The sequence below is a fragment of the Pelophylax lessonae genome (genome assembly GCF_965119305.1).
Source record: "Pelophylax lessonae genome assembly, chromosome: 9".
Taxonomy (NCBI): domain Eukaryota; kingdom Metazoa; phylum Chordata; class Amphibia; order Anura; family Ranidae; genus Pelophylax; species Pelophylax lessonae.
In genome coordinates this window covers 180,108,247-180,135,135 of record NC_138776.1, presented here as the reverse complement: position 1 = coordinate 180,135,135, position 26,889 = coordinate 180,108,247, and the positions used below count along the sequence as shown (strand labels likewise).

Here is a 26,889-nt window from a genome sequence, read left to right as displayed (position 1 = left end):
AGAAATAAATTTGATAACCTCTTGATCTGTGCTGTTTATTAGAGATCGGCTCAGGCATGTTTGGATCCTAGCCCCGACCCACCTGCTCAATCCTGCCAGGAAGCCGACACTGCACACTGCTAATCGCAGGCATTGAGATTTTTTCTGGTCCGCAGCTACACATAGTCCTGATTGGACTATACTGATCCCACTGTATATATTTTCAGTTTATCGTGGCAGCAGCTAAATGGGTAACTGTGAAACTATGCCAGACCTACAGCTCACCATAGTATGCAGCAAGTTCTTTAACCTCCATATAATCTAGATAATCGTATATATTTTAGAATATGCTTCTGAATTTTTCCCAACAGTATGGTAGCTATAGAAGGCGCTATTTTCAATCCCACGCACCCCCCGGAACCTCAGGGGGTGATCCAGCTGGGGGACAACCTTACACTGGTAGACTATTCATGATTGTGAATAGTCCACTAGAGTACTTTCATAATATTGTGAGCTTACCTTAGGCTTAGGGATGTTTTTCCTTGTGCTATGCTACAGTTAAGAATTTTGTGTTTTTCTAGGGTCAGCAGTTTGTTATTGTTACTTTATCTGTAATTATTTCTGAAAATGTGAAGTGAAGCCATACAATATGTGTGGTATACTGTAAGTTTCAGTCAACATAAATGTTACAATCTGACCATACACAATCTCTGTACAATCAACCATAGATCTACCAAATCTATGTATTATATAAGGAGACTGACAAGTTGACTTAAATGTGAAGACTAGAGTTGAGCGGACACCTGGATGTTCGGGTTCGGCCGAACTTCATAAAAAAGTTCAAGTTCGGCACCCAAACTTAACCCGAACTTGACCCCGAACTCCATTGAAGTCAATGGGGACCCGAACTTTTGAGCACTAAAATGGCTCTAAAAAAGTAATGGAAAGGGATAGAGGGCTGCAAATGGCAGCAAAATGCTGTTAAGAGCATGGTAAGTGTTCTGCAAACACATGTGGATAGAGAAATAACTTATAATAACATAAAATACATAAAAACAAAAAAATAATAACCTTGATGTAGGTCCATATGGAGTAGGAGGTTGAGGTGGATGTGGCGGTGTAGGTGGAAGCAGCGGCGGTGGAGGAGGACGAGGTAGCCAACACTGGTTTTTGTTTTTAATTTAATTTTTTTTTAAATTAGGGTACACCCCAAAAGAGTGAGAAAGATCAAAAATACAACAATGGCTGGGTAAGGCCGGTATACATGTCTAGTCCTGTGGGATCCATGCCTGGTTCATTTTAATGAACGTGAGCTTGTCCACATTGGCTCTGGACAGGCGGCTGCACTTGTCTGTGATATCGCCCCCTGCCGTGCTAAATACACTTTCGGATAATACACTGGCTGCAGGGCAGGCCAGCACCTCCAAGGCGTAAAGGGCAAGCTCAGGCCATATGCCTAATTTGGAGACCCAGAAGTTGAAGGGGGCAGACCCGTCATTCAGTAAGTCTAGGCATGTGCACACATACTGCTCCACCATGTTGGTGAAATGCTGCCTCCTGCTAAGACGTTCCATATCAGCTGGTGGTGCTAGTTGTTGCGTCGTGTTGACAAAGCTTTTCCACATTTTGGCCATGCTAACCCTGCCTTCTGAGGTACTGGTGGTGCCCTGGCTGCGTTGGCCTCCTCTTCCTCCTCCTCTGCCTTCGCCTTGTGCTTCCACTGTGCCCCCGCTGTCAGGTGGGAATGCCACCAGTAGCGCGTCTACCAGCGTGCGCTTGTTCTCACGCATCTTATGATCACGCTCCAGTGAAGGAATTAAGGACGGTACGTTGTCCTTATAACAGGGATCCAGCAGCGTGGCCACCCAGGAATCAGCACAAGTTATAATGTGGGAAACTCGGCAGTCGTTGCGGAGAAACTGCAGCATGTAATCGCTTATGTGTGCCAGGCTGCCCAGAGGCAACGAAAAGCTGTCCTCTGTGGGAGGTGTATCGTCTGTGTCCTGTTTCCCCCCAGCGATGCAACAGTGATGGCCATGAACTGGTCCTCCATCTCCTCCTCCTCATCTTCCACCTCGACATCCTCCAGAACTGTGCCCTTGCTGGACAATTGTGTACCTGGCGTTTGTGGCTGCAGGAACCCACCCTCAGAGCCACTTGTGAATGACTGCCCTGAAAGCCTTGGAAATGATCCATCTTCCTCCTCCTGTGCCACATCCTCTTCCATCATCGCCCGAATCGTTTTTTCAAGGAGGCATAGAAGTGGGATAGTAACGCTGAGAACGGCGTCATCGGCACTGGCCATGTTGGGGGAGTACTCGAAACAGCGCAACAAGGCACACAGGTCTCGCAAGGAGGCACCTGCATGACGTTGATTCCATGTGGGGTCGAGGACCTCATCGTCCTCCACATCATCTTTCACCCAGTCTTCTCCCCTGCCCTCCTTGTGGGTCTGCACAATTCTGAAAGCCACAGCCATTGGCACCTGTGTTTCGTCATCATCCGAGACGTGCTGCGATGGTCCTCCCATGTACTCATCTTCAAACATAGGTGGTTGGGCATCCGTGCACTCAATCTCTTCCACTTCTGGGGCAGGGCTAGGTGGATGGCCCTGGGAAACCATGCTAACAGAGTCATCAAAAAGCAGAAGAGACTGCTGCATGACTTGGGGCTCAGACTGCTTGGCTGATTTGCAAGGGGATGAGGTGAAAGACTGATGGACATCGGCTGCAGGTGCCAACTCTGATCTTTCAGCTGGAGACTGGGTGGGAGACAATGTGACCACACTGGAGGCGCTGTCAGCAACCCAATCTACTATCGCCTGTACTTGTTCTGGCCTCAACATTCGTAGAGCCGCATTAGGCCCGACCAAATACTGCTGCAAGTTCTGTCGCCTACTCGCACCTGAGGAAGGTGTTGCACTTGTGCGTGTAGCTGGCACAGATCGACCACGTCCTCTCCTTGCAACAGGAGCTCCACCAGCAGTACCACGACCAGGGCCACGTCCCTTATTTGACGTTCTCCTCATATTTATCAAATTTAGGACCTTGCCCTAAATGGGTGTTTTTTGAATAGCAGAATAGAACAACAGTATCTAAAGGGTGTTTCTCACACGTACAGATACAGACTAGGCCGCAGTTTAAGATTTTTCACCTAAATGGGTTTTTTTTGAGTAGCAAAATAGAACAACAGTATCTAAAGGGTGTATCTCACAGTAACATATGCAGCAAACACTGCAAAATTATTTTTTTTGCCCTAAATGGGTGTTTTTTGAATAGCAGAATAGAACAACAGTATGTTGTGTATTTTGACAAAAAAGGGTGTTTTTTTATTAACACAATATGACAGCAGCTTGAATTCTGCACGTACAGATGCAGCAAGCAAGGGCTATAAAATTGTGGATTTTAGCCCAAAAAGGGTGTTTTTAAAAAAACTGAAAATTATAGCTATATATATATATACAGTATATAGCTTAAAATGCACACTGAATATGCTGGTGCACTGAGCTTGCAGAAAATGCCCCCACGCCGCTCAACTAACAAACGGATAAAAGTATTTTTTCTCTGTCACTGGATCAGGGCAGGGGAAAAAGATTGTGCACTGCACCCACATAACAAAATCTATGTAGATCGCTGATTAAAGATGCTGTCCTCCTCCTATTCTCTCCCTCAAAGCAGCAGCCGCAGCCTTTCCCTAGTACACAACAAAATCTGTGTAGATCACTGAGTTGAAGTTCTGATTAAAGAATAATGATTCTCTCCTCCTCCTATTCTCTCCCTCAAAGCAGCACCCGCAGCCTTGCCCTACACTAGATAGAGGAGAGTGACGTGCGGCGCTATGTGACTCCAGCTTATATAGAGGCTGGGTCACATGCTGCACTGGCCAATCACAGCCATGCCATTAGTAGGCATGGCTGTGATGGCTTCTAAGGGCACCCCAGTTAAACGCTTGGGGATTGGCTGCCCTGCATCTTTTTTTTAATGCGCCATTAAATTGCTGAGCACCGAACTCGATAACGAACATACAGTAAGATTTTCGGGTTTGGGTCCGGGTACCAAAAACCCTAAAGTCCAGTACGAACCCGAACTTTACAGTTTTTTTTACTTACCTCCTCATAAAAAGAAATCAGGTATGTTTGACAATTTCTGTCTTTCATGAATCCATGCTGTCTGTTGCTTAAAATATTTTTTTCCCAGCAAGACCTCATCTATGTGGCCTTTTATTAAACTCACCAGTATCGTCTCGACTATAGAAGTTAAACAAACAGGTCTATAGTTACTTGGCAAAGACTTTGATTCCCTTTTTAAATATAGGCACCACATTGACCCAACGCCAATCCAGTGGTACTATTCCAGTCCTTAACGAGTCCCTAAAAATTAGAAACAAAGGCTTTGAAATTACAGCGCTCAATTCTTTTAGGATGCGTGGGTGGATGCCATCTGGTCCATGTGCTTTATCCACCCTTATTCTGTCTAAATATTTCAGGACCATATCACTTTTGAGCCATTGTGGATCATTTGGGGCTGTGTCAATACCATACCATCCTCATTGTGGTCATGAGCTCCCCCATGCTCCTTTGTATATACAGAGCTGAAGAAAGTATTTAATACATTTGCCTTCTCTTTGTCCCCAGTAAACCCACCCCTCATTTTCCTTTTGGCACTGCTTTAGGACGTCCCATTAGTTATGATTTTTGGATCACTGTGTCTGTTGATGAATGATAGAGAAAATTGGATTTTTGTACTTGTACTTTGAAAACCATTTCTCAGAGTTCATCGACGGACACAGCACCCACCCCTCTATAGAGTTCTGATACTTCTAATACTGCTTGCTACTGAATTAAATACCTAGAGCAGAGAGGGGGATATATACCAGCTGAGGATGGCCCATGGGCATAGCCAGGTGTTTTTATTCTGCCTAGCCTTACTCCTGGAGGAGGCAGTATAACACACTAGTTATGATTTATGCAGCACTGTGTCTGTCATTGAACTCAGAGAAATGGATTTACGGTAAGTGCAAAAATCCCATTTTTGATTATGCATCACTGGTGTCCAGACAAGTCTTTTTAACACCACAATACTAAAAAGTTCATACAGTTAATTAGAATTTGCCAAAGTTTAGTTCAAACAGGCTAGCAGACTCAGCAGCTGCAGCCTACATACACTATATTAGACTGAGCTGTAAAGTCCCCAACAAGTATGTTTGTAACAGGAACAATCACAATTCCAGAAAATCCAAATTTCTTCCAGCCCTTGGTGCAGGAGAAATCCTTCAAGTGTATCTATGGTCAAAATGTAATATCAATATATGTACTTCCACTATTAATCTGAACAATTTTGAAGCTGGTAAAATTACGTTGTGAAGATGCCTTACCATTTATTACATTTATTAATTACTTGACACATATTCAGTGTGCCTTGTGGGTAGGCATTGTTGTGTCACAGAAATCACAAAGCCTGCCTTCTGAGCTACAGAGGTGCTGAGAGGAGGAGTTTCAGGAGGCTGAGTTAGTACAGGAATCACTGCTTGTATTCAGTAAAGTACCATGGGATATGTAGTAATTAGGAACTGAAAGTAAACAGCAGAGAAGCAGCTGCAAAGGAAGTTGTGGAAAGAGAGGGCTAGCAGACAGGCAGCACTCACTGCATGAAAGGAGATTGTTAAAATATGTTTATATTGGATTGTCAAAAATACCTATTGTTTGTATTGTTATTATAATGCAGATGTTATAAATCGAAAGTATATGTTGTCACCATAGAATTCCTTTCAGTAATTATTTATGTAATTTTCTCCCACTCCCTTAATTTTTTTGTATTTATGCACTCGCATTTAATAGGACTACCTAAGTCTAAATCAAAAATAGAGGGTTTTCTACAGGATGCTAAAAATCATTTAAAATGTTGAGCATAATGCTAGCAAGTAAGGGAAATCTACTTCTTGTTTCATAGCTGAAAATTTAAAGTGTACTGATGTGTTTCAAGGTGATATAAATTAGGGACGACAAAAGGAAACGTTACGAATAAAATTGTTAAAAAAAAAATACAATCCATTTTGTGTGATCTTTGACTGTTCAATGATGTGCACAAGCCCACAACAAAAATGACTGTATACCTTTTTTTTCCCCCACAGACATGATCCACTGCTAATGTCTGCTAATGATCAGATAGATAACATGGACTCCAGCAGTGTGAAGAAGTATGACTCTACTGGCATGTTCCACTGGTGTCCGGCAAAGGAGATGGAGAAAGTTTTGTTGGTGAGTGCCAATATGGATAACCGGTAGTAAGAAAGTGGATTAAGAGTTTAATGGAATATAAGGGATAGTGGACTGTATTTATGAAAATATTGTAGAGCAATTATTCCTTTCACAAGCATGATCATATGATGGCAGGATGTCTGCTTTTTATAGAAATCTAGGGTCAATTCTACATTCTTTGTATTTTATAGTAAAACATATATTTAGTATTGAATAAATATTTGAAAAAGAAATTCCACATAATAGCAATCTACTCAAACTTTTTTATGTTGATTTGGATTGGGGAATCTTTAGAACCTGCAGAAATTAACATAAAAAACAAAAAAGAGGGCACATACAGCAATAAAATACATTTTTATCGGACTGAGGAAGGGTTAGCACGTTTCACTTTTTTCGTCTTTGTGTTTTTTTTTCATTTTGGCCATCACTTCCTGACCAAAACAGTGGTCACTGGGACAAGAAGTGGGAGAAACTATCCACAAAGGAACCAGAGAGCAATACAAATGTTACATTGGTTCTAACCTTTCCTCATATGAGCAGATTTGCATGTTTATATATGATCATGCTAGAGATCAAATATTCTACCTGATGTGTTGACATGAACAAAAAGCCTTTTTTAATTGTATTGATTTCAAAGGCTGAGAATACCTGACTGACATTTAAAGTGGAACCAAACCCCTGCAAGGCATGCCATATGTCACATCTTTTCTCTCAACCAAACTGTCAAACCATCAAATGGCTGGAGTCATAACTGATCACATGTGCAACACCATAGCAGCTGTAGATCAGACAGAAAGGAAGATGGCAGCTTCCTTGGCTGAAAAGGATAGGAGGGATTAGTTCCGCTTAAACTGTTTCCCAAAACAGTTGCAATCAAGGTGTGTCCTGCATGATAACTGTCACAGTTGCTTGTACTCACAATCAAACAGCAAATGGCTGGTGTCATAACTGACCACATGTGCTGCACTATGGCAACTGAAGATCAAACAGAGGCTAAGATGGCAGCTTCATTGGCTGTAAAGGATAGGAGGGTCTATTTCCGATTTGAAAGAGACGTTGACTGTGAAATATTTAGGTCAGTAACCTACACTATAATCACTATTACTATAACCCCACTCTGGCACATTACTTGTATGTTGTTACCTCTTCAATACTAGCAGATGTACAAGAGCTCACAAAGTTTATCAGTGCCCTTGAGCTCCTGTGTATCAGTAGTAGGTAGTACTTCTACTTAGGGCGGCCGGAAAAGGCATGTTGATTCGCGTACATGTATGTGAATTAGCCTGCTCTGGGTTAGGGTCGCTCGGCATGCTGTGTCTGTGACTACTGTATCCACCAGATACAGTGGATTGTGGATCCCAGTGCCCATTGCCCAATGTCAACAAAGCGGTTATGACATTATTCATTCATAACAGCTGTTTCCCCTATGCTGTGAATGGCCCACAGTTATCACATGGTACCTAGGCCAATCACAGCACCCTGTACCATGTGATTAGCTGTAGCCAATCACAAATCACTAGAAAGCGCAGCGGTCATGAATGTTACCCATTCATGACCGTTGAAAACATTGCTGGTACAATGATCATCATTGTTACCGCAAACAATGTGTAAAATAAATCCCTCATCACCCCCTCAGAGTAGTACGGTGTTAAAATGGCGTCACCAAACTACTACTACGATGAAATTATGTTAAAAAAAATAGTAAAAAATGAAAAAAAAATGTTTACAAATGTAAAAGACTGTCTACTTTCCAAAAAGGTGTAATTTGGGGGGCATTTATACGGTTCTGGCATTTAGGGCCTCAAGAAATGATATAGGCTGCCAGTACATCAGAAGCAATCAATTTTCAAATATAAATATATACCATAATTTGTGGACGCTATAACTTTTACACAAACCAATTAATATACACTTATTGGGATTTTTTTTTACCAAAGCCGAATATATTTTGTCCTAGATTTATGAAGAAATTTAATTTTATTAGATATGTTTTATAACCAAAAGTTGAAAATATCCTTTGTTTTTTTTTCAAAATTTGCAATATTTTTTTTACTTATACGACAAAGAAAAAGAAAATTCAGTGGTGATCAAAATACTACCAGAAGAAAACTCTATTTGTGTGAAAAAAAATCATAAAAATTAAAGGCCCTGGTTATAGAGGGGGTAAAACCTTCTGGTGCAAAGGTGGGAAATGAGTCGGGAACCTGCCGTCATTCTAACGACTTATCTCTGCTGTCAGCCAGGGGATTCCTGGCTAAGAGTAGAATGTAAACAAATGAGCTGCCAAGTGAAATAAAATGTAAGGAAACGATGTAGGGGGTCTCCCCTCCAATACCCAGCCCTTCAGTATGGATTTTAGGAGGGACCTCCCTGGCAAAGCACATTTTCCCCATTTTTGATGAAAACAAGGGCCTCTTCCCCACAACCCCGGCCCGGTGGTTGTGGGAGTCTCCAGGCAGGAGGCTTATCGGAATCTGGAAGCCCCCTTTAACAATAAGGGGGCCCCAAGATTACCAAAGAAAACAAATGCATCCATCTAATCTAAAAATTGGTAAGCTGAAATATAATAAATATTTGCTTTTGGGTTTGATACTGCTTTAAACCTTATCCCTCACAGAAAATTTACTTTTAAACACTTACAATGTTCTTCCTACCATTGATCTTTAATCCAACGTTAACTTAACCCGTAAAATGCCCTTAAAACTGAACACTCATCTTAATGGTGCCAAAAATAACCTTTATTAAATCCTTACAGTACCTGCGTGATGATCTTTTGGTGCAAGTGTCTTGTTGCCAATACAGACCTTCGTTATGTAAAAATGTCTTATTCAAACAGGGACATATAACATATTTCATAGGAAACTGGAAACCTATTTATATTTGGTAAATTTTCAAATTCAAATAGCTCATAACTATTAAACTTTGCTTTGTAAAACGGATATTCTACAAGTACAGTACCTGAGCATATATGATTGTGATAAATGTAAAAAATAGAATAGGGCTACTGACATTTTTATGAAAGGAAAAATAATGTATGTAGGTCTGTCACAGTTATTCATGTATCGCACCATGTTAGAGCTTGTTTAAGTTAATAGTTAAAACCCCAGATATTCCTTTTCTTTAACCTCTGTAAAATCTTATAGCACTTGGAATGTTTGTATTCGTCATCAAGCTCAAGGTAGCTGTTAAATCCCCACTATTTCCCAAACGTTCTTAAATTTGTTGGAGCATCCTACATTCATATAAATACAGTCCCTTATAGGGTACCATTTTGTTAGACATATCAAAAGAGTCAGCATAAGTGGTCTGACATTCTAAGACCTTTGGGCTTCCAAGCTATAATTAGGGATTCTCTAAAATGTACAAACAAAGTTCTTCAATTATTTCAAAAAGGCAGATATTTAAATTAAAACCTGACTCTAGCCTTTTGCGTTTTGGATACAGTGAGAAAGAGGAAAATATTAATGGTTTTTTATTTGACTGTCATACCATTGGGCAGGTTTTTCCTCAATGTATGTTCCCGTAATACCCATACAAATAACAGGTTAAAAGCACGACTGATATTTACATACATACACTATATTACCAAAAGTATTGTGACGCCTGCCTTTGCACGCATATGAACTTTAATGGCACCCCAGTCTTAGTTCGTAGGGTTTAATATTGAGTTGCCCCACCCTTTGCAGCTATAACAGCTTCAACTCTTCTAGGAAGGCTATCCACAAGGTTTAGCAGGGTCTCTATGGGAATATTTGACCATTCTTCCAGAAGCGCATTTGTGAGGCCAGGCATTATTGTGGATGAGAAGGCCTGGCTCACAGTCTTCACTCTAATACATCCCAAAGGTGTTCTATCGGGTTGAGGTCAGGACTTGAGGTCAAACTAAAAAACATTGTCTGACCTGACGAATCTCAATTTTCACTGTATCATGTAGAATGTGGGGTTCACATTTTAGCATAATAAGCTTAAAACCTTTGAGATAAGGTTAAGCAGGATTACAGCATGAATGTATGGCCAACAAATCTGCATTAATGGCATAAACTATAATCCCTAAGGAATGTTTCCAGTGCTTTGTTTAATCCATGCCATAAAAATGTATAGGGTTATTTGTAAGCAAAAGAGGGTCCTACCCAGTACTAAATAGATGTGACTGATGTCAATTGGTCTATGCACTGGATAAAACTCTACATAATTCTAGTACTACTATATAAATAAAATAAAGTACCTAAAAAAAATAGCATAGCCGCTGAGTGTGATATGCCATTCCAAGGTGCTTACTGAATTGAGTGCTGAGTTTTGCCTGCTATAATCTCATGACTCAATATTTTAACTAATGATACACCCTCAGCCTTCTAGCAGATTGCTAGAACTGTAGGCTGGGCAGTTATCAGAAATTTTATGGCCTGTTATGCAGCTTTAGGCCTGGGCCCCCCGGGCCTGACCACCAACATTCCCTAGAGCCTGCCCACTGGCTATATCACTGAATCCGCCCACTGGCTGTCCCACCAAGTCCTTCATTGCACCCACTTTTATTTTAACACTCTTACAACTTAATGTATGAAAATAAGTGTATTCCACATCATTATTAGTCATTCATTAGTGCTTGCATCCCCATATATTCAGCAAAGAGTTGTCCCAATACAGCAAAGAGTTGTCCTAATCCAGCAAAGGGACATCTCCATATATTCATCAAAGAGACATCCCCATACATCCAGCAAAGAGACATCCCCATACATCCAGCAAAGAGACTGCCCAATCCAGCAAAGAGACTGCCCAATCCAGCAAAGAGACTGCCCAATCCAGCAAAGAGACTGCCCAATCCAGCAAAGAGACTGCCCAATCCTGCAAAGAGACTGCCCAATCCAGCAAAGAGACTGCCCAATCCAGCAAAGAGACTGCCCAATCCAGCAAAGAGACTGCCCAGTCTTGCAAAGAGACTGCCCAGTCTTGCAAAGAGACAGCCCGGTCTAGCAAAGAGACAGCCCGGTCTAGCAAAAGAAACAGCCAAATTCAGGCAGCCCCATATAGCAATTGTTAAAATATGGCACACTCAACACACACACAGCCAGGTCCTGCTAGTGGGCACCTCCACACCTTTCAGATGGAAGACCCTCTGCCAGTGTCAGACAAGTACGTGACCTTCCCGACCTACCCGGTAGTTTGAGGGCAGGACTATTACATACTTGTCTCGCACAGGAGATTACTACACCGGCACCCAAAAGTGAAGAAACAGTCTGCTTGGCTGGCGAAAGGTTTTTTTTTTCTTTGTAATTGCTACTGCCTGCAGATCGCAGTGCTCAGAATTTCCTCTCTGCCTCTGCCCACCCCCTTCCTTCCCTGCTGAATTGGCTTGGAAAGTAGCCCCACACAGCAGCCAAAGCAGCCTGGGGGGACTCCAGCCATGTTTGGGGCCCAAGGCGGCCAGGCCCCTCGGGATGCCCAGGGCCCTCTACATGACATGTGTATGGGCTGACCACCCCCCCCCCCCCCCGATGGGGCCCTGACTGTGGGTAAGGGGTCCTGTAATGAGACCTTGCACAGATATATGCTATAAAAGCTATAAATATGAAAAAATATATATACGGATTAATGATAAATAAGATACAAACCACTAATAATGCAGGTGAGTAAATATGTTGTAATGTATCCTCTGTATGTTTACCTGAAAAAAAGAAAAAAAAGTTAATGCGTACTTTTTTCTGTCTTTCTCATTCTATCATTTACTACAGACAAGAAGTGAGGCTGCCATGACAGTTCTAAGTGGGCATGTGGTTGTCTGTATATTTGGAGATGTAACATCAGCACTTATTGGGCTTCGGAATTTGGTGATGCCACTAAGAGCCAGTAACTTTCACTATCACGAATTGAAACCTATAGTATTTGTTGGATCCTTGGAATACCTAAAGAGAGAATGGGAGACACTGCACAACTTTCCAAAGGTTTCAATACTGCCTGTAAGTACTAGAAAACAGTATGGAGGTAGCATAGAGGTGCTAAACCACAAGGGAGAGAACATAATCTTTAGGGTAACTTCCAATTATTTTAAAATGTAAGTCCGGCTATTTTTTTGTTTTTATTTGCATAAAGTGATATGAGACTTTCCCTTACTTCCTGTTATGCTGACAGCTGTTTCACTAGGCAGTAAGGGAAGATAAAACTTGCAACACAGACAGAAATAAAAGCTGGTAGGAGTTTTAGCCTTTCCCTACTTAACTAAAAACAAGCGTTTTCATTTGTGTCTGTGTCTTTGGGCAGATTTCCCTCTCTACCTCTCTAGTGAAACCATTGTCACTGTGATGGTAAGTGAGGGGAAGTTTATACAACTGGATAGCAGTAAAAACTTAACAGACATTCTGGTCCTTCCCAGCACTATCCAAATGAACAACATTTTTAGCTGGGCATACATTTTGAGGTTATTTTAGAGGAAATCATGTAATTTCTATATTGTTAATCACAGACCATCAAATGATCAATAAGTTTGGGTTCACACACATGCGGCCGCTTGTGCTGACTGGCAACCTTCGACCCAGGAGCAAGTAGAAACCAGAGGCCCATGGTGCAGCAAATCTGCTCCCCTCCCACTCTTTCTGGCCTCATTCTGACCCCCATTCCAGGCTGAAGCTCCGCTCCAGGTACTCTCTACTCTTTGGCTGAATCCATTTTCCTGACCTGGCCAACAGGGGGCAGTTGGAGGGAGCTGGGACAGCTTGGTCAGGGCTGGCCAGGGGAGGAGAGTCTCCAGTGGGGTATAGAACCAGCCTCTGCTCAGACACAGTTTACACCATCCATGCTGGGGGGGGTGCCTGCGCTCTGTCCTTGTCTTCAACCCGCACTCAGTAGGTGAGCAGTGGGGACCTTTTACTTCTCTTCACCAGTAATCCTTTAGGCATGTCTGTGGCAGAAGCAGTGCAGCCTTTTTACAGGGCATCAAAGCCACCTGGGGGGTAATTTGCCCCCTGGCCCAGTCGTCCCTTGTGCAGCCGCGTGTTCGTGTCTGGGTTCTGGTGCGTCCATGTTTACTAGTTCAGGTGTGAATCAGGTCCAAATTTTTGCCTGAATTCGCACCTAAATCGGACCAGAAGATGCACAGGACCCTTTTTCAATGCAGACCGCGGCCGCCCCAGACCTGTGTGAACCGGCTCCATTTAGAGCCAGTCACACTCGACTGTCATGCGAATTGGATATGGGGAAACCCGCATCCAATTCACATATGTGTGAACCCAGCCTGATGGTCTGTGTTTTATACACCTATTGGTATGTATGTTCATTGTAATATGGTATACCTCATATCCTAATTTACATTTCATTTTTTAAGCAGCTGTATCTGTCTAGTTTGTTTATTTATTTCTTAAATTCATGTTAATAATTTCCTGTTAGAATCATATGCCTAAATTCATGCAAACTACTTCCTCGATATTTCAATGTCACAGTAAGATTACATATCTAACAGAAGGGTGCAGTCAGCTGGCTGTAGCAAACGCCCTGCAGACTACCCTGTTCCACCCTTGTATGGTCACACAAGCATCTGAAGCAAGGTGACATTGTCGTACTGAATAGTTTTCTGGTGTTCAGTTCAATATAGTCCTGCTCTATTTTGAGTTCATTAGAATGTCCACTGTGGCAAAAAGACAGAATAAGAATATATTGTTGAGCTAGGAAAGATTAGATAGATATTCTTTATTTAACTAACTTTTCTGTTAATATGATCTGGTGATGCCTACATTTCCCTCCCTTCCTGCTTGTTTTATCTTTCCTTTAGGGCACGCCATTAAGTCGAGCTGATCTAAGGGCTGTCAACATTAACCTGTGTGACATGTGCGTTATCCTGTCAGCCAATCAGAACAATATTGATGATACTTCACTTCAGGACAAGGAATGTATCTTGGCATCCCTCAACATCAAATCCATGCAGTTTGATGACAGCATAGGGGTCTTGCAAGCTAACTCTCAAGGTAAGCTAGTCCCTCTCTCACTTGGCAGTACAGCCCTAAAGACACAGAGCTGGCACATGAAATATCCCTCATTCAGCTACACATAGATCTGCTTTTTTACTTGTGACATTGCTTAACTTGCTGATGTGCTTGATGTGTCTCTTGGAGCCTATTCACAGCAGAAGATCTGCACAAGTGCCACATTAACTGCGTGATTATAACAGAGCCACTACTCTCCAAAGAGAGCAGAGAGAAAGAGGGCAATAACTACTTAGCAGAGCTATCTCCGGTTTGTAAAAAGCTGCTACATAGAATAGGGAGTTAATTGGAGCAGTCAACATGGCCAGAAATTTCATTGCATATTGCTGTTTTTTCTGTAAAAAAATGAAGCGTGTAGTAAATCAGAATTTAAGGGCTATCATACATATTGTATTTCTTTTAGGTTTTAGTTTTTTTTTCTTTTCTTTTTGACAGTTACACTTCTCTTTATTAAACGTAGATGTTATACAGAAATTATGTTATATACTGTATGCAAACCAAAATAAGGAATCGCATGACCACAGATGAAAATTTTCAGACTATTCTTTAGTGTTTACTTTCACTGATGAAAACAGTATCATTGTGCGTAACCAGCATGAATTTATGAAAGATTGTTTCTTCCAGACCGACCTGTTAAAGGGGTTGTATACTCAGGAGGTTTTTGTTATCTTAATGCATTATATGCATTAAGATAAAAAGCCTTCTGTGTGCAGCATCTTCCTTCAGCCCCCTTAAAACTTATCTGAGCCCCCTCTCTATCCAGCAATGTCCACGAGTGCCTCCTGGACTCTCTCTCCTGAGAAACCGTAGCAACTCCATTGGCTCCCAATGCTGTCAATCAAACTCATGAAATCAGGAGAAGGGGCGAGGCCGAACGTCAGCTCTGTGTCTGAATGGATATACGGAGCTGCAGCTTGGCTCGGGTGCTCCCATAGCAAGCTGCTTGCTGTGTGGGCACTCAAAAGGAGGGAGGGGCCAAGAACTCTAGCCAGGGACCCCAGAAGAGGAGGGTCTGGGCTGTCCTGTGCAAAACCAATGCACAAAGGAGGTAAGTATAATATGTTTGTTATTTTTTTTAAAATCAGGTATCAGTTTATTAATGAGAGTCAACAAACCACAGAAAACATAAAAAAAGAGCATTCCAGAGAGTTCATGCACATTATACCGTATCATCTAAAATGAAGTGCAAAGTCATATTTGATTACATTTAGCAATACAGAATAGCTATAGTAATTTACCTCACGTGCACCATAACAAGAAAAGAACATTATCTTATAAAGCAAATCCATGTCAACTGCCCTTTCATCACCCTTGTTAGGTAATTCCCCAATGATATCGATTTACTTACATGATCTACGGGCACATCACAGTAATAATCTATCCAGTATTAAGTCTACTGGAGATAGGCCTGACACAGGCAACCAATTCCCCCATACTTTTTCAAACTTGTGCGGGTTACCTCTATGCGCATATATAAATTTTTCATACCTTAGTACTGTGCCCATTTGGTCTATCCACATGTGTAGTGTTGGTACCGTTTGGGAGATCCAATGCAGCAGAATAAGTCTACGGGCCTTTAACAGTGCCCTGCCAGCTGCCTCCCTAAGGTAATTATCCTGCACCCCTTCTTCCAGTATGCCTAGAAGGCAGGGCTTAGGGTCCAGAGGTATATCAGCAGAGAGAGCACTATTAACCATTCTCACAATTGATTCCCAGTATCTGTGAAGCTTTGTGCAATGCCACAGTAGATGTATAAGATCCCCAGTGACCCTACAGCATTTTGGGCATGCAGGGTCTGGAGGAAGACCCATGGTGTGTAGCTTACCTGATGTGCGTTGTACCCTCAATAGGATGTATAACTGAGACAGTCTATTTGATGCATTCATAGAGCATAAACGCACCTCCCAATGATCACCAGAGATATCTCCTGTATCTCTTTCCCACCTTGTCATAGCAGAGTTGGGGTATTGCTCCAGAAAGTTAATCAAGAGCATAGCATTACACCTGGAGATGAAGCCCTTAGTAGATGGTGAAAATTGCATCATGTGAAAAATTGGTGTCAGGATCAATGCCGGGTTATGCCTCCCCAGACCACCACTGACCCACCACCAAACTGGTCAGGCTGAACAATGTTACAGGCAACATAATGTTCTCCATGACTTCTCCAGACCCTTTCACATCTGTCACATGTGCTCAAAGTGACCCTGCTCTCATCTGTGAAAAGCACAGGACGCCAGTGGCAAATCTTCCATCTCTGGTGTTCAGTGGCCAGGCAGTGAGCACAGGGCCCACTAGAGGATGTTGGGCCTCAGGCCACCCTCATAAAGTCTGTTTCTGATTGTTTGGTCAGAGACATTCACACCCATGGTCTGCTGGAGGTCCTTTTGTAGGGCTCTTGCAGTGCTCATCCTGTTCCTCCTTGCACAAAGAAGTAGATACCGGTCCTGCTGATGGGTTAAGGACTTATACTGCCCTGTCCAGCCCTTTTAGAGTAACTGGTTGTCTCCTGGGATCTCCTTCATGCTCTTGAGACTGGAAGACATAGCAAACCTTCTGGCAATGGCATGTACTATCCTGGAGAATTTGTACTGCCTGTGCAACCTCTATAGGGTCTAGGTATCACCTCATGCTACCGGTAGTGACACTGACCCTAGCCAAATGCAAAACTAGTGAAAAAACAGTAAGAAAAGATGAGTAGGAAAAAAATTTCAGGGGCTTCCACCTGTAAAACCATTTTGTTTTGGAGGATGTGTCATTGTTGCCCGTCTAGTGTCCCTGTTGTTAATTTAATTAACACCAAAGCAGCTGAAACTGATTAACAACCCCCTCTGCTACTTAACTGACCAGATCAATATCCCAGGAGTTTAATTGACTTGATGCTATACTCTGATTAAAAAGTGTTCCTTTAATTTTTTTGAGCAGTGTATTTTTAGAAGACTTGCAGAATGCAAGATGAACTGCAGATTAAAGTGGGGTACATACTGTAAGAAAATCGGGCGAATGATCGTCCGATTTTCCTTGTTGTTTCACAGCAATGAACTGATGAACAAAAATTTGTACGAAAATTCTCGTACAACAAAGGCTTTTTTTTTGTTGTTTATGGTTTCTGATCATGCGCAGTCTTTCTTTTCTGATTTCTGAAAATCGTTAGTTTTTTCCCAAACAAGAAAATTTTTGGAGTTTGTTCCTTCGAGAATTTTCATACGAACATTCTGAATCGTCTGTAGAAAGTTCTGTACACACTATACGAAAATCGTATGAAAATTCTTTGGACGAAAATGTTTACCCGATTTTCTTATAGTGTGTACAAGCCTTTAGGCCCCTTTCACACCGCTTTCCGATCCGGTCCGCCTGTCAGTTTTTCAGGCAGACCTGATTGGATGCTCAATGCACCCCTATGGAGCAGCAGATGTCAGCAGTGACATGTCTGCTGACACCCGCTGCTATCCAATCCTGTCTGTGAAATCCAGATGATTGGTAACCATATTTTCCATCCGTCCTGAGGATCAGATTGGATGAAAAAAGGGACAGGCGGTTCGTTTTCATTCCATCTCCCATAGAGGAGAGCAGGGCTCTGACAGGTCCGTCTCAGCACAGTGAGCTGCGACGGACCTGTCATCTGCCTGCTCAGCGGGGATCTGTGGATCGATCCCCGCTGAGCAAAACAGAGTCCGCCGGGCAGAAAGCCAGTGTGAAAGGAGCCTAAATCGAATCACTGCACCCTTTACATTCAGATATAGTAAGTGTTGACCTGTAGTATAGAATGCATTTTTGGAAAGATTTACAGAGAGAAGTTTATAGATGACATGAATGCTAATGGAGCTTAGCAGAGCTATGCAGAACTAATGCATTTGTAAATTTGATTAGAGAAAGATAGACTTTAGTCGCATTTTAAATGTCTATGCACATTTTGGGAATGTGAAAACTAGAATGCTCTCTTCAGTGGTTTGAGAATTGACAAAGAATGCTTAAGAAAAGTACCACTGCAAATAGAAACTGAATTTGTTTTGAAAACTTAAGACCGTACACTCATTCTGATGCAGGAAAGCTGAATTCAGTCATTTTGACTCCAAATGAAATCACTGCTGCAAAAGTAGCATGCAACCCAGAAGTTTGAGATCATCGTCTTTTATTTGAGGCTTCCCCCACAAATTAATTCAGCTCTGTAATCATTAGTAGGTAATGAATTGTACCTGAATTTGACTGGTATCCTCCTCCTGCAGTTTACGGTATAGTCTAACTTTTTCTGCTCCTCCTTCACCTTCTCTCTATATACAATCATGGGTCAAGAAGTACGCTAATTAAAGGAGAGCAGAGTGACAGAGAGATTATCTCATCAGTGTGCTGGGTGCGTTGGATACAAGAGGGAAGACAGCGCAGCGCCTTCTAAGTGCAGCAAGACATTTATTGAAGTATGTGCAGCAGTATTACACTCACATTTAGTCGGTGAATAAGATGCAGTTAGTCAAGTAATGTTGATCATCAGGAGCATCACTGGAGCGGGTCCTGGTGGTGGAGGCAGTGGATCCCGGTGAGAGCGGCAGGGGGTTCCTCCGTGTGTACAGGGATGGCCTCGGTGGTGTCCGTGGGCTCCTCGTCTACTGGTGGAACGATGGCACTCGTGGGTCCTGGGATCCTGAAGTCACTCCTGGCGGTGATGTGGGATGCTACGGCGACGCGTTATCGGAGCATGCGCTCCTTCCTCAGGCCTGAGGAAGGAGCGCATGCTCCGATAACGCGTCGCCGTAGCATCCCGCATCACCGCCAGGAGTGACTTCAGGATCCCAGGACCCACGAGTGCCATCGTTCCACCAGTAGACGAGGAGCCCACGGACACCACCGAGGCCATCCCTGTACACACGGAGGAACCCCCTGCCGCTCTCACCGGGATCCACTGCCTCCACCACCAGGACCCGCTCCAGTGATGCTCCTGATGATCAACATTACTTGACTAACTGCATCTTATTCACCGACTAAATGTGAGTGTAATACTGCTGCACATACTTCAATAAATGTCTTGCTGCACTTAGAAGGCGCTGCGCTGTCTTCCCTCTCGTCTCCCCCCAGAGATCTCTTCTGTCTCTTCCGCCGGCAGCCGCTACAGTGGACAGCTACCCCCTGAACTGTTTGGGGGTCCCCCCATCCCTGGTGTTTCCCTTCTCCCTTCTCCCCCTCCCCCGGGTCCCCAGGACCAGACTTTTTTTTTTTTTTTTGAGACCTCTTCTTGCGCCAATTCACCACCAAACCATTGGGTGCGTTGGATGCATGTGGCTCTTATTTCGGCCACATTGTTAATAGTATATCTCCAAAACTTCGAAATGACACACTTGCAATGCAGGAGCCTGGAGGGGGAGCCACAGTACGCAGCCGATTGACACAGACATCTGACACTCCTTAAAGTGTTATATTTTAAAGAGTACACTAAAGGAGTGATAATAGTAAGGTTTCATGAACCCCAAGATGGAGAGAATGGGGAGTAAGACTGTGACGGTACTCACCGTCACTGGGAGTGAAAGACAGATACTTTATGGTTTGGATAACTTCAAATGGGAGAGTAATATTTATCAACAATATCTCTCAAGAAATATTCCTGTTTGATTCTGAACATGTGAAAGAGCTAATCACATTGGCTTCTGTTCCATGTCCTTCAATGTCAGAGACAGCCTTTCCCTATTGTTTGTGTATTGAGATAGTTTGTATTGTATTTCAGGAGCTCGAGGACGGAAAGTCTGCTAGTTAATTGGCTCAGATTGATTGAATCATTGTCATCTGTTAGTTGCTGAGTTGAAATAGTATACTGTTTGTGTTGGTTGTTCTTTAGATATGTTAATTATATTTCTGTATACAATTTCATCTGCATATGATAAATGTAATCAGGCAAACCTTGACCTGTGTGTGGTAATCTGATCAGGAGGTCCATGCTGTATATAAATTTTGTGTGACTGTTCAATAAAGGGAGATTCCAGTTCAAGCTAAGTTGTCAGCTAGCTTTGTATGGGGCGGCTGAGAAAATCTGGAATATATGTTCAAGACCGTAGGAAGCCGTATACTGACGGAAGTCCACAAGTACAGTGTGGGTTGAGGTTCCGTTACAAAGACCAAATACTGTCACCCTCATTTCCCCAATAATTGGTGAGTTGTTAAAAACAGTGAGATTTAAATCTCATGTCTGTGCTAGAAATTCATGTAAGGTAACACATTTGATAAATACAACCCAATTTTGGACACTTTTGACAATAAACACAAGTGTCTTATACCTCCACTAGCTACCATCTGTAAAGGAATTCTGATAAGGCCCTGATGTATTGGCTTTGTCATAAAGGGGTTTATTTACTAAAGCTAGAGAAGGCAAAATTAGTCACAATTGTGCAGAGAAACCAATCCGCTTCCAGGTTTTATTGTTAAAGCTTAATTAAACAAGCTGAGGTTAGAAGCTGATTGGTTTCTCTGCAGAATTGTGACTAATTTTGCTCTCTCTAGCTTTAGTAAATAAACCCCAAAAAGTCTAGAAAGCAATACACATTTTGTGAGTTTGGTTTTTCTTGTTTAATCATTTTTATTGTAGGTATATCAAAAATATGTGAGTTTGGTTTTTGATAGCAAACATGCCTAATTTACAAGGTCCAGAAAGCGAACTACACACACATTAAACATCCTAAGAAGAATATTCATTAGATCTATATCATATTTAATATCACATTGTTATATGGTGATATAGTTGTTCGTAAGATAGTTGGCAGTAAGCGTGTGACTGCTGAGCGAAATAGAATATTCCAGCGTACCTTCAACAAATCCTTCAGAGCCTTTGATTTGGTGCAAATTAGATCTGGAACACCCTTTCCAGAGTGAATTAATCGCTGATGGCAGCTCTGGGCCAAGAATGCCAGTAACTCTTGCTCATCAGATTGAACTTACTCCGCAGGTGATCCAAATTTTGAACTGAACCTAAGAACTATACTTAATGTGGTATTAAATCCAAAACCAAAAATGTAACATATTAAAGCCTTCTCAATCTTTAGATGTGGTAGCTGCATTTGTTTTTAGTTTTTTTTAGGCTTTTTCCCCTTTGTTTTCATCAGGCAATCTGGCCACTAAGGCTGGCCATACATTTTCAATTTTTGTTGTACAATTTTCTGATAGATTTACCACAAACCACATAATGTGAGGTCAAAGCTAAACAGCACTTTCACTTGTATCCAATTAGGCAGGCCTTTGTACTACATACTTGAAGGTAAATTTCAAGAAAATTGGATCATGTATGGCCAGCCTAACACACCTCTTGTAGTAGAGTGCCTCCACTCCATGGATGAGCACAGGTGGCACAGCATACAGCAGCATTGTCAGCAGTCCTAGAGTGTGGGGGGGGGGGGGTGTTAGCAGTGTACTAGCAGATTTAAATACACAAACAAATTGAAGCCAGAGTCTAGCTTACACTTTTTAATCAGTTACAGCAAACTGTTTTACCTTTTGGATTAAAGGTTTTACATGAATAAATAAAAGCTGATAATTCTAAGCACCACTGCCAGTGTTAAATTGTTTATGTCATCCCTGTAACTGATACATTTAGAAGAGAGCTTGTTCTTTTATAAAACAGACATACTGGCTAAATCACCAGATGAAAATAAAAGAAAAAATATGAAAAAGAAAATGAATGCAGCTACTACATTGGTAAGCTGCAATATGATAAATGTTTGTTTTTAGGTTTAATACTGTTTTACATACTTTTCACTTTTATGCTCCTATATTTTAGTCAAATACCTTTTTATTCAGAAGTTTTTAAAGGTACATGAGTAGAGATGCTGATCCATAAGTATGTACCACATCAATAACAGTAGTGCATAAAAGAAAAAAAATTAAATGCAAACAGTACATTAGACTGGTGAATAAAGGGCCCTACAGCGGTTTAGAGGGCTACGGTTGTGAGCATATGCACTACCATGTACATAACAGATAGTGGAGGAAGGGCAGAGAATAGGCTGACCAATCAATTGCAACAGTTCCGAAAGCCAAACCCTTTTATTTTCCTGTTTATGTCTATATTGTAATGTCTTTTGTGTAAATATAGCCTTCACAGGCTTTCTCTTCTTTTTATTAAAATAATATTTAGAAATGTTTAAAGCGGAGTTCCAGGCACAAAATCGACCTAATCGATTTTGTGCCCATCCGCTGGATCTTCTTCACCTGAAAAGGAATTGGATAGTTAGGTATATTTTTTTTTTATTACTCACCTTGTAATTGTAGATAGAATATACTCACCTATTCTCCACTTCCTCCCTCTGTGCCGCGGCTCCGCCGTCACTTCCTGTCTTGCGATGATTCCTGGGAGCTGAACGTCATCGCTCCCAGGAATCAATGCGACGGCACCGGCCCCGCTCGTCACTTCCAGGGCATGCCCAGAAGCTGTGGAGGAATGCGGCGCCGCACCGGAAGTGACGAGAGGGGCCAGTGCAGGCGCACTCTGGGAGAAGAAGACACGGAAGAGGACGCAGAAGAGGATCGCGCCGGCTTCAGCTGCCCACAACAGAGATGGCAACGCTGGAGAAGAAATTTTATAAGTGAGTATTTCTTCTTGCAGGTAAGTGCGAACCGGGACAGATCAGAGGCTAGCCATTGTGGAATGTACTAGCCCTGACTGTCCCGGGGGTATGTTTATTGAAAAAACGTTTTCGTGCCCGGAACTCCGCTTTAAGCTAAAATCTCTTAATTCTCTAACTAGTAGTTAAAGAAGAGCTGCTGTATTTTCTGGTTTTCTAAAACTTCAATAAACGTTTTTGCATGAAAAAGTAGTAGTGCTGTAGTGTCTGGGCCGGGACCCAAACCTGGATGGCTCCCTGCCTGATTGCTTAAACAACCTTGCCTTATGTCTTGTTCCTCTTGAACCTTGAACTCTTTGCTCCTCCCATGAATGTCTTTATTTAAGTCATGTCTCTGCACTTCCGGTTTGCCAGATTATTGTGCTCTCTCCAGCCAACACCTTGTTCTTTTCGCTCCTTCTGCCATCTGTATTTTTCCTACTACTTGTTACCAACCTTTTTCTTGTTCCTCGACTACACTTCTGCTTGAGCCCCACCTGCAACCACTTGTTACCAACTTTGGCTTGTTTATTGACTACTCTTCTGCTTGATCCCTACCTGCTATATTTGTTGCTGGAACCTGGTTTGCTCACCTCCTGGTGGGGCGGTCCTGAAGACCATGACCTGGTACTAACCCATCTCAACCATCTCCACCATCTGCAGCTTTGGTGAACACTGGTTAGTACTTAGACCATGTCAACAGCCGTAGTAACCTACTTGTTCACTTTTCCAGCTGGTCAGTGGAAGCCTCTCTACTGCTATAGCTACTGGTCTCCAAGCCTGATGGTGACAGAAGAATCTTGCCGAAATATGGAGGCTGCTATAGCAAATGCTGTGGCTCCTTTCCAGCGGCAAATTGCAGAGCTGCAGGAGTTCAGTTTTATCTACTAAAAAAAATCTGCTTAACTGGAAAGTGTGGTGAAAGGGCAACAGAAAAAAATCTATGCTTTGAAAAAACAATTGCTCAACTTGGGTTCCGGAGATGATGCTAACACACGTATGTTTCTACCACTCGAGTTCAATGGAGGTCACTGACATTGCAGAGGGTTCCTTAATCCGTGTTGCATATATTGCATATATTTCAAAATGCGACCCGCTGCATTACTTCGGAGGATAAGAAGGTATTATTTGTTATCAACCTGACTGAGGAAGCCCTAGCTTGGGCCTCTCCTTATGCAGAACAGAATGCAGCGGCACTCTAAATGATTTTGAGACTTTTGTGACCGCGATAAATCAGGTTTTTTGATGATCCCAACTGCTGCACTACTGCCGATGAAAAGTTGCATAGTTTTTATTTGATAGATCTGTTAGTCCAGTTTGTGATTACTTATCTGGATGATTTTCTCATTTTTTCTAAGAACCTTGGAAGAGCATCACAAGCATGTTTGCATTTTAAAGAAAGCATGTTTGTCTTTGAAAGATTAAGGAAGAATTGACTCTACATCAAACTGAAGAAATGTGAGTTTGAACAAACCCAGATCCAGTTCTTGAGGAGTATTATTTCTCCAGAAGGAGTGAGCATGGATCCCAAGAATATCTAAGCAGTGGTAGATTGGTCTGCCCCTAAAAAAAGTTAAGGAAGTACAATGATTTGTTGGATTTGCCAACTTCTACAGAAACTTCTCTAAAGCAGTAGCACCAATTACACAGCTGACAAATAAAGAGGTGCCCATTGTGTGGTCACCTTAGGCACAAAATGCCTTTAGTAAGTTAGACTCTTTTCACTTCTGCACTAATATTGGTACATCCTGATCCTGAACTACCATTTGCTATGGGAGTGGATGCTTTAGACTCTGCCGTGGGAGCTATCCTTTTTCAGCAAAGAGGAGAAACGATACAGCTTCATCCTTGTGCTTATTTCCCTCATTTCATTTCTTCAGCCGAAAGGAAATAAAGAGTTGCTGGCAATTCAGGGAACCTTTTCCAAATAGAGGCATCAGCTAGAGGGGATAATCATCCGATAACTGTTCTCGCTGATCATAAAAATGTGGAATACTCTATGATTAACGAAAAACTGACCAGTGTTCGCAGAGATAGACAAGCCAGGTTTGAGAAAGTGTGGAATCCCTGGGTTACATATCTTCAGGCTCTCTGAGTGTTGAGTCATATTGTTAGGGGGGGCTCGGACTAAGGGGATATTTTTTAACATACTCTCCTATATCTCTTTCTAATTTTTTTCTTTTTCTTTCTTTTATATTTCTTTGGTTATTGAATCTGTTATATGATCAGAACCATCTGTTGTAAGACACGAAGACTGGTCTCAGTTGACATTTCTTTACAGTTCCGATATTTTGGATACTATTGGTGATCACCAATTTATTATAATATTATTTGATACCTATTGCCATATGGCATTGTTTATGGTTTTTCTTTGAAGCCTAGATGCTGATTTTATTGAAATTGCATCTTGATATTGCTAATTTTCTGATAATGGTTGTTTAAGTATATATTTTGGTATACTGCTTTAAAACTACAATAAAAACTATTGAAATTAAAAAAAAATGTGGAATTCTTTCGTCCCCCCAAGAGATTATCTTCAAGACAGGCACATTTTCTCTTTATTTTTTTCCAGGTTCATTTTTATTATCTTGTATCTAGCTGGGTGAAGGTATGATAAGGCCCATGCCCTTTCAAGGATGTTGTCTTAAACGTGTAGGCAACTCTGAATTTACAATCCTGTCTCAAAAGAACTTCCTATGGGCCACAAATTTCAAGATATTCTTGAGTCTCCTCAAAGAGGGGTATGAGAATGACCTGCTCCTCAATCATCCTCTTAAGGACATTAACCTCAAGTACAAAAACAGTTTTTGGACTCCAAACTTGTTGGGCATTTTGGGTTTTCTAAAACAGAACTTTTATCATGTTTCTTTCGGTGGCCTTATCATACAAGAAAAGTGTAAAAAGCTTTGTAGCCTTGTGCCTGATCTGTGGATGCAATTAGACAATTCTTTGGGGTTGCTTCAGCTGCTGCTTGTTCCATCAACACCACGGGGGTCAATTTCTATTGACTTTGTGGTCAATCCAACTCCCTCCAAAGAGATGACTACTATCTTGGAAGTCATTGACTATCTTACTAAGATGACTCCCTTTACACCTTTTAGGGGAGGCACCCTATGCTGAACAAACTGGAGTTGATGGTTCGAGAAGTCTTTAGAGTACATGGAATTCCTGATGATTTGGTGTCTGACAGAGGAGTACAGTTTACTTTGAAATTTTGGAAAAGCTTTTTCTCAGCTTTAGGTGTAATAATCTGTCCTCTGCTTTTCATCCTCAGTCTAATGGTGAGACTGAGAGGATCAATCAAACCTTGGAGCAGTACATACGATGTTTTGTCAGTTATCTTCAGGATGAACCGGTGGATTATTATTCTACAGCAGAGCTTGCTTATAACAATTCTAAACCTAGCTCCACTTCTAAAAAACCCTTTTTATTAAACACTGGGTATCATACCGTTTGTATTCTCCCTATCTCAAGTCAAATTCCCAGTGTTTCCAATAGATTGACTACATTACAATAGATTCAGGAGAAATTGATTGATATTTTGAAGGAGGCTTAGGATTTTTACAAAGAGGTTGCTGACATGCATCACAGGTCACGTTCTATGTTTCATTTGGGTGACAAAGTTTGAGTATCTACCAAACATTTGAAATTTCATATTCTGTCTGCTAAATTGGGCCAAAAGTTTGTGGGACCTTTCCGGATTTCTGCTCAAATTAATCCGGTCAACTTTCGGTTAAAACTTCCTGACAGTATGAAAATTCACCCTGTTTTTCACAGATCGCTACTCGAATAGTTTCATAAATATTCTTTTTCTGAAGGAATGCTTGCACCTTTTGAAGTACAGGGTGAGAATAATTTGTGGAGGAGAAAATTCTTGATTCCAGGATCTTTAGGAAGAAATTACAATATCTGGTTCAATGGGAACAAACATGGGCCAGAAGAAAATTCTTGGGAGCCTGAGGTGAATGTTCATGCCCCTAGAAGAGGCTCTTCCAGAGGTTTCCTCACAAATCTTGCGCTAAGATGTCCAGGCAAAATCCTGGGAGGAGGGGAGTACTGTCAGCACCTGGAACCAAACCTGAAAACTTTGCTGTATATGTGTCTGTAATAT

General features: G+C 41.8%; 1 protein-coding gene across 17 annotated transcripts in view; it reads left to right on the top strand.

Annotated features, from left to right (window-relative positions):
* The window catches only part of KCNMA1 (potassium calcium-activated channel subfamily M alpha 1), a gene marked incomplete at its 3' end in the record, with an annotated part of 993,244 nt that overhangs the window by 887,703 nt on the left and 78,652 nt on the right, over positions 1 to 26,889 (top strand). For all 17 annotated transcript variants that reach the window (XM_082268091.1, XM_082268088.1, XM_082268089.1 and 14 more), the window contains 3 exons: positions 6,109 to 6,235; positions 11,965 to 12,189; positions 13,995 to 14,187. In XM_082268091.1, coding sequence (XP_082124217.1) covers positions 6,109 to 6,235; positions 11,965 to 12,189; positions 13,995 to 14,187 — 545 coding nt within the window. The remainder of the gene's footprint in view (positions 1 to 6,108; positions 6,236 to 11,964; positions 12,190 to 13,994; positions 14,188 to 26,889) is intronic.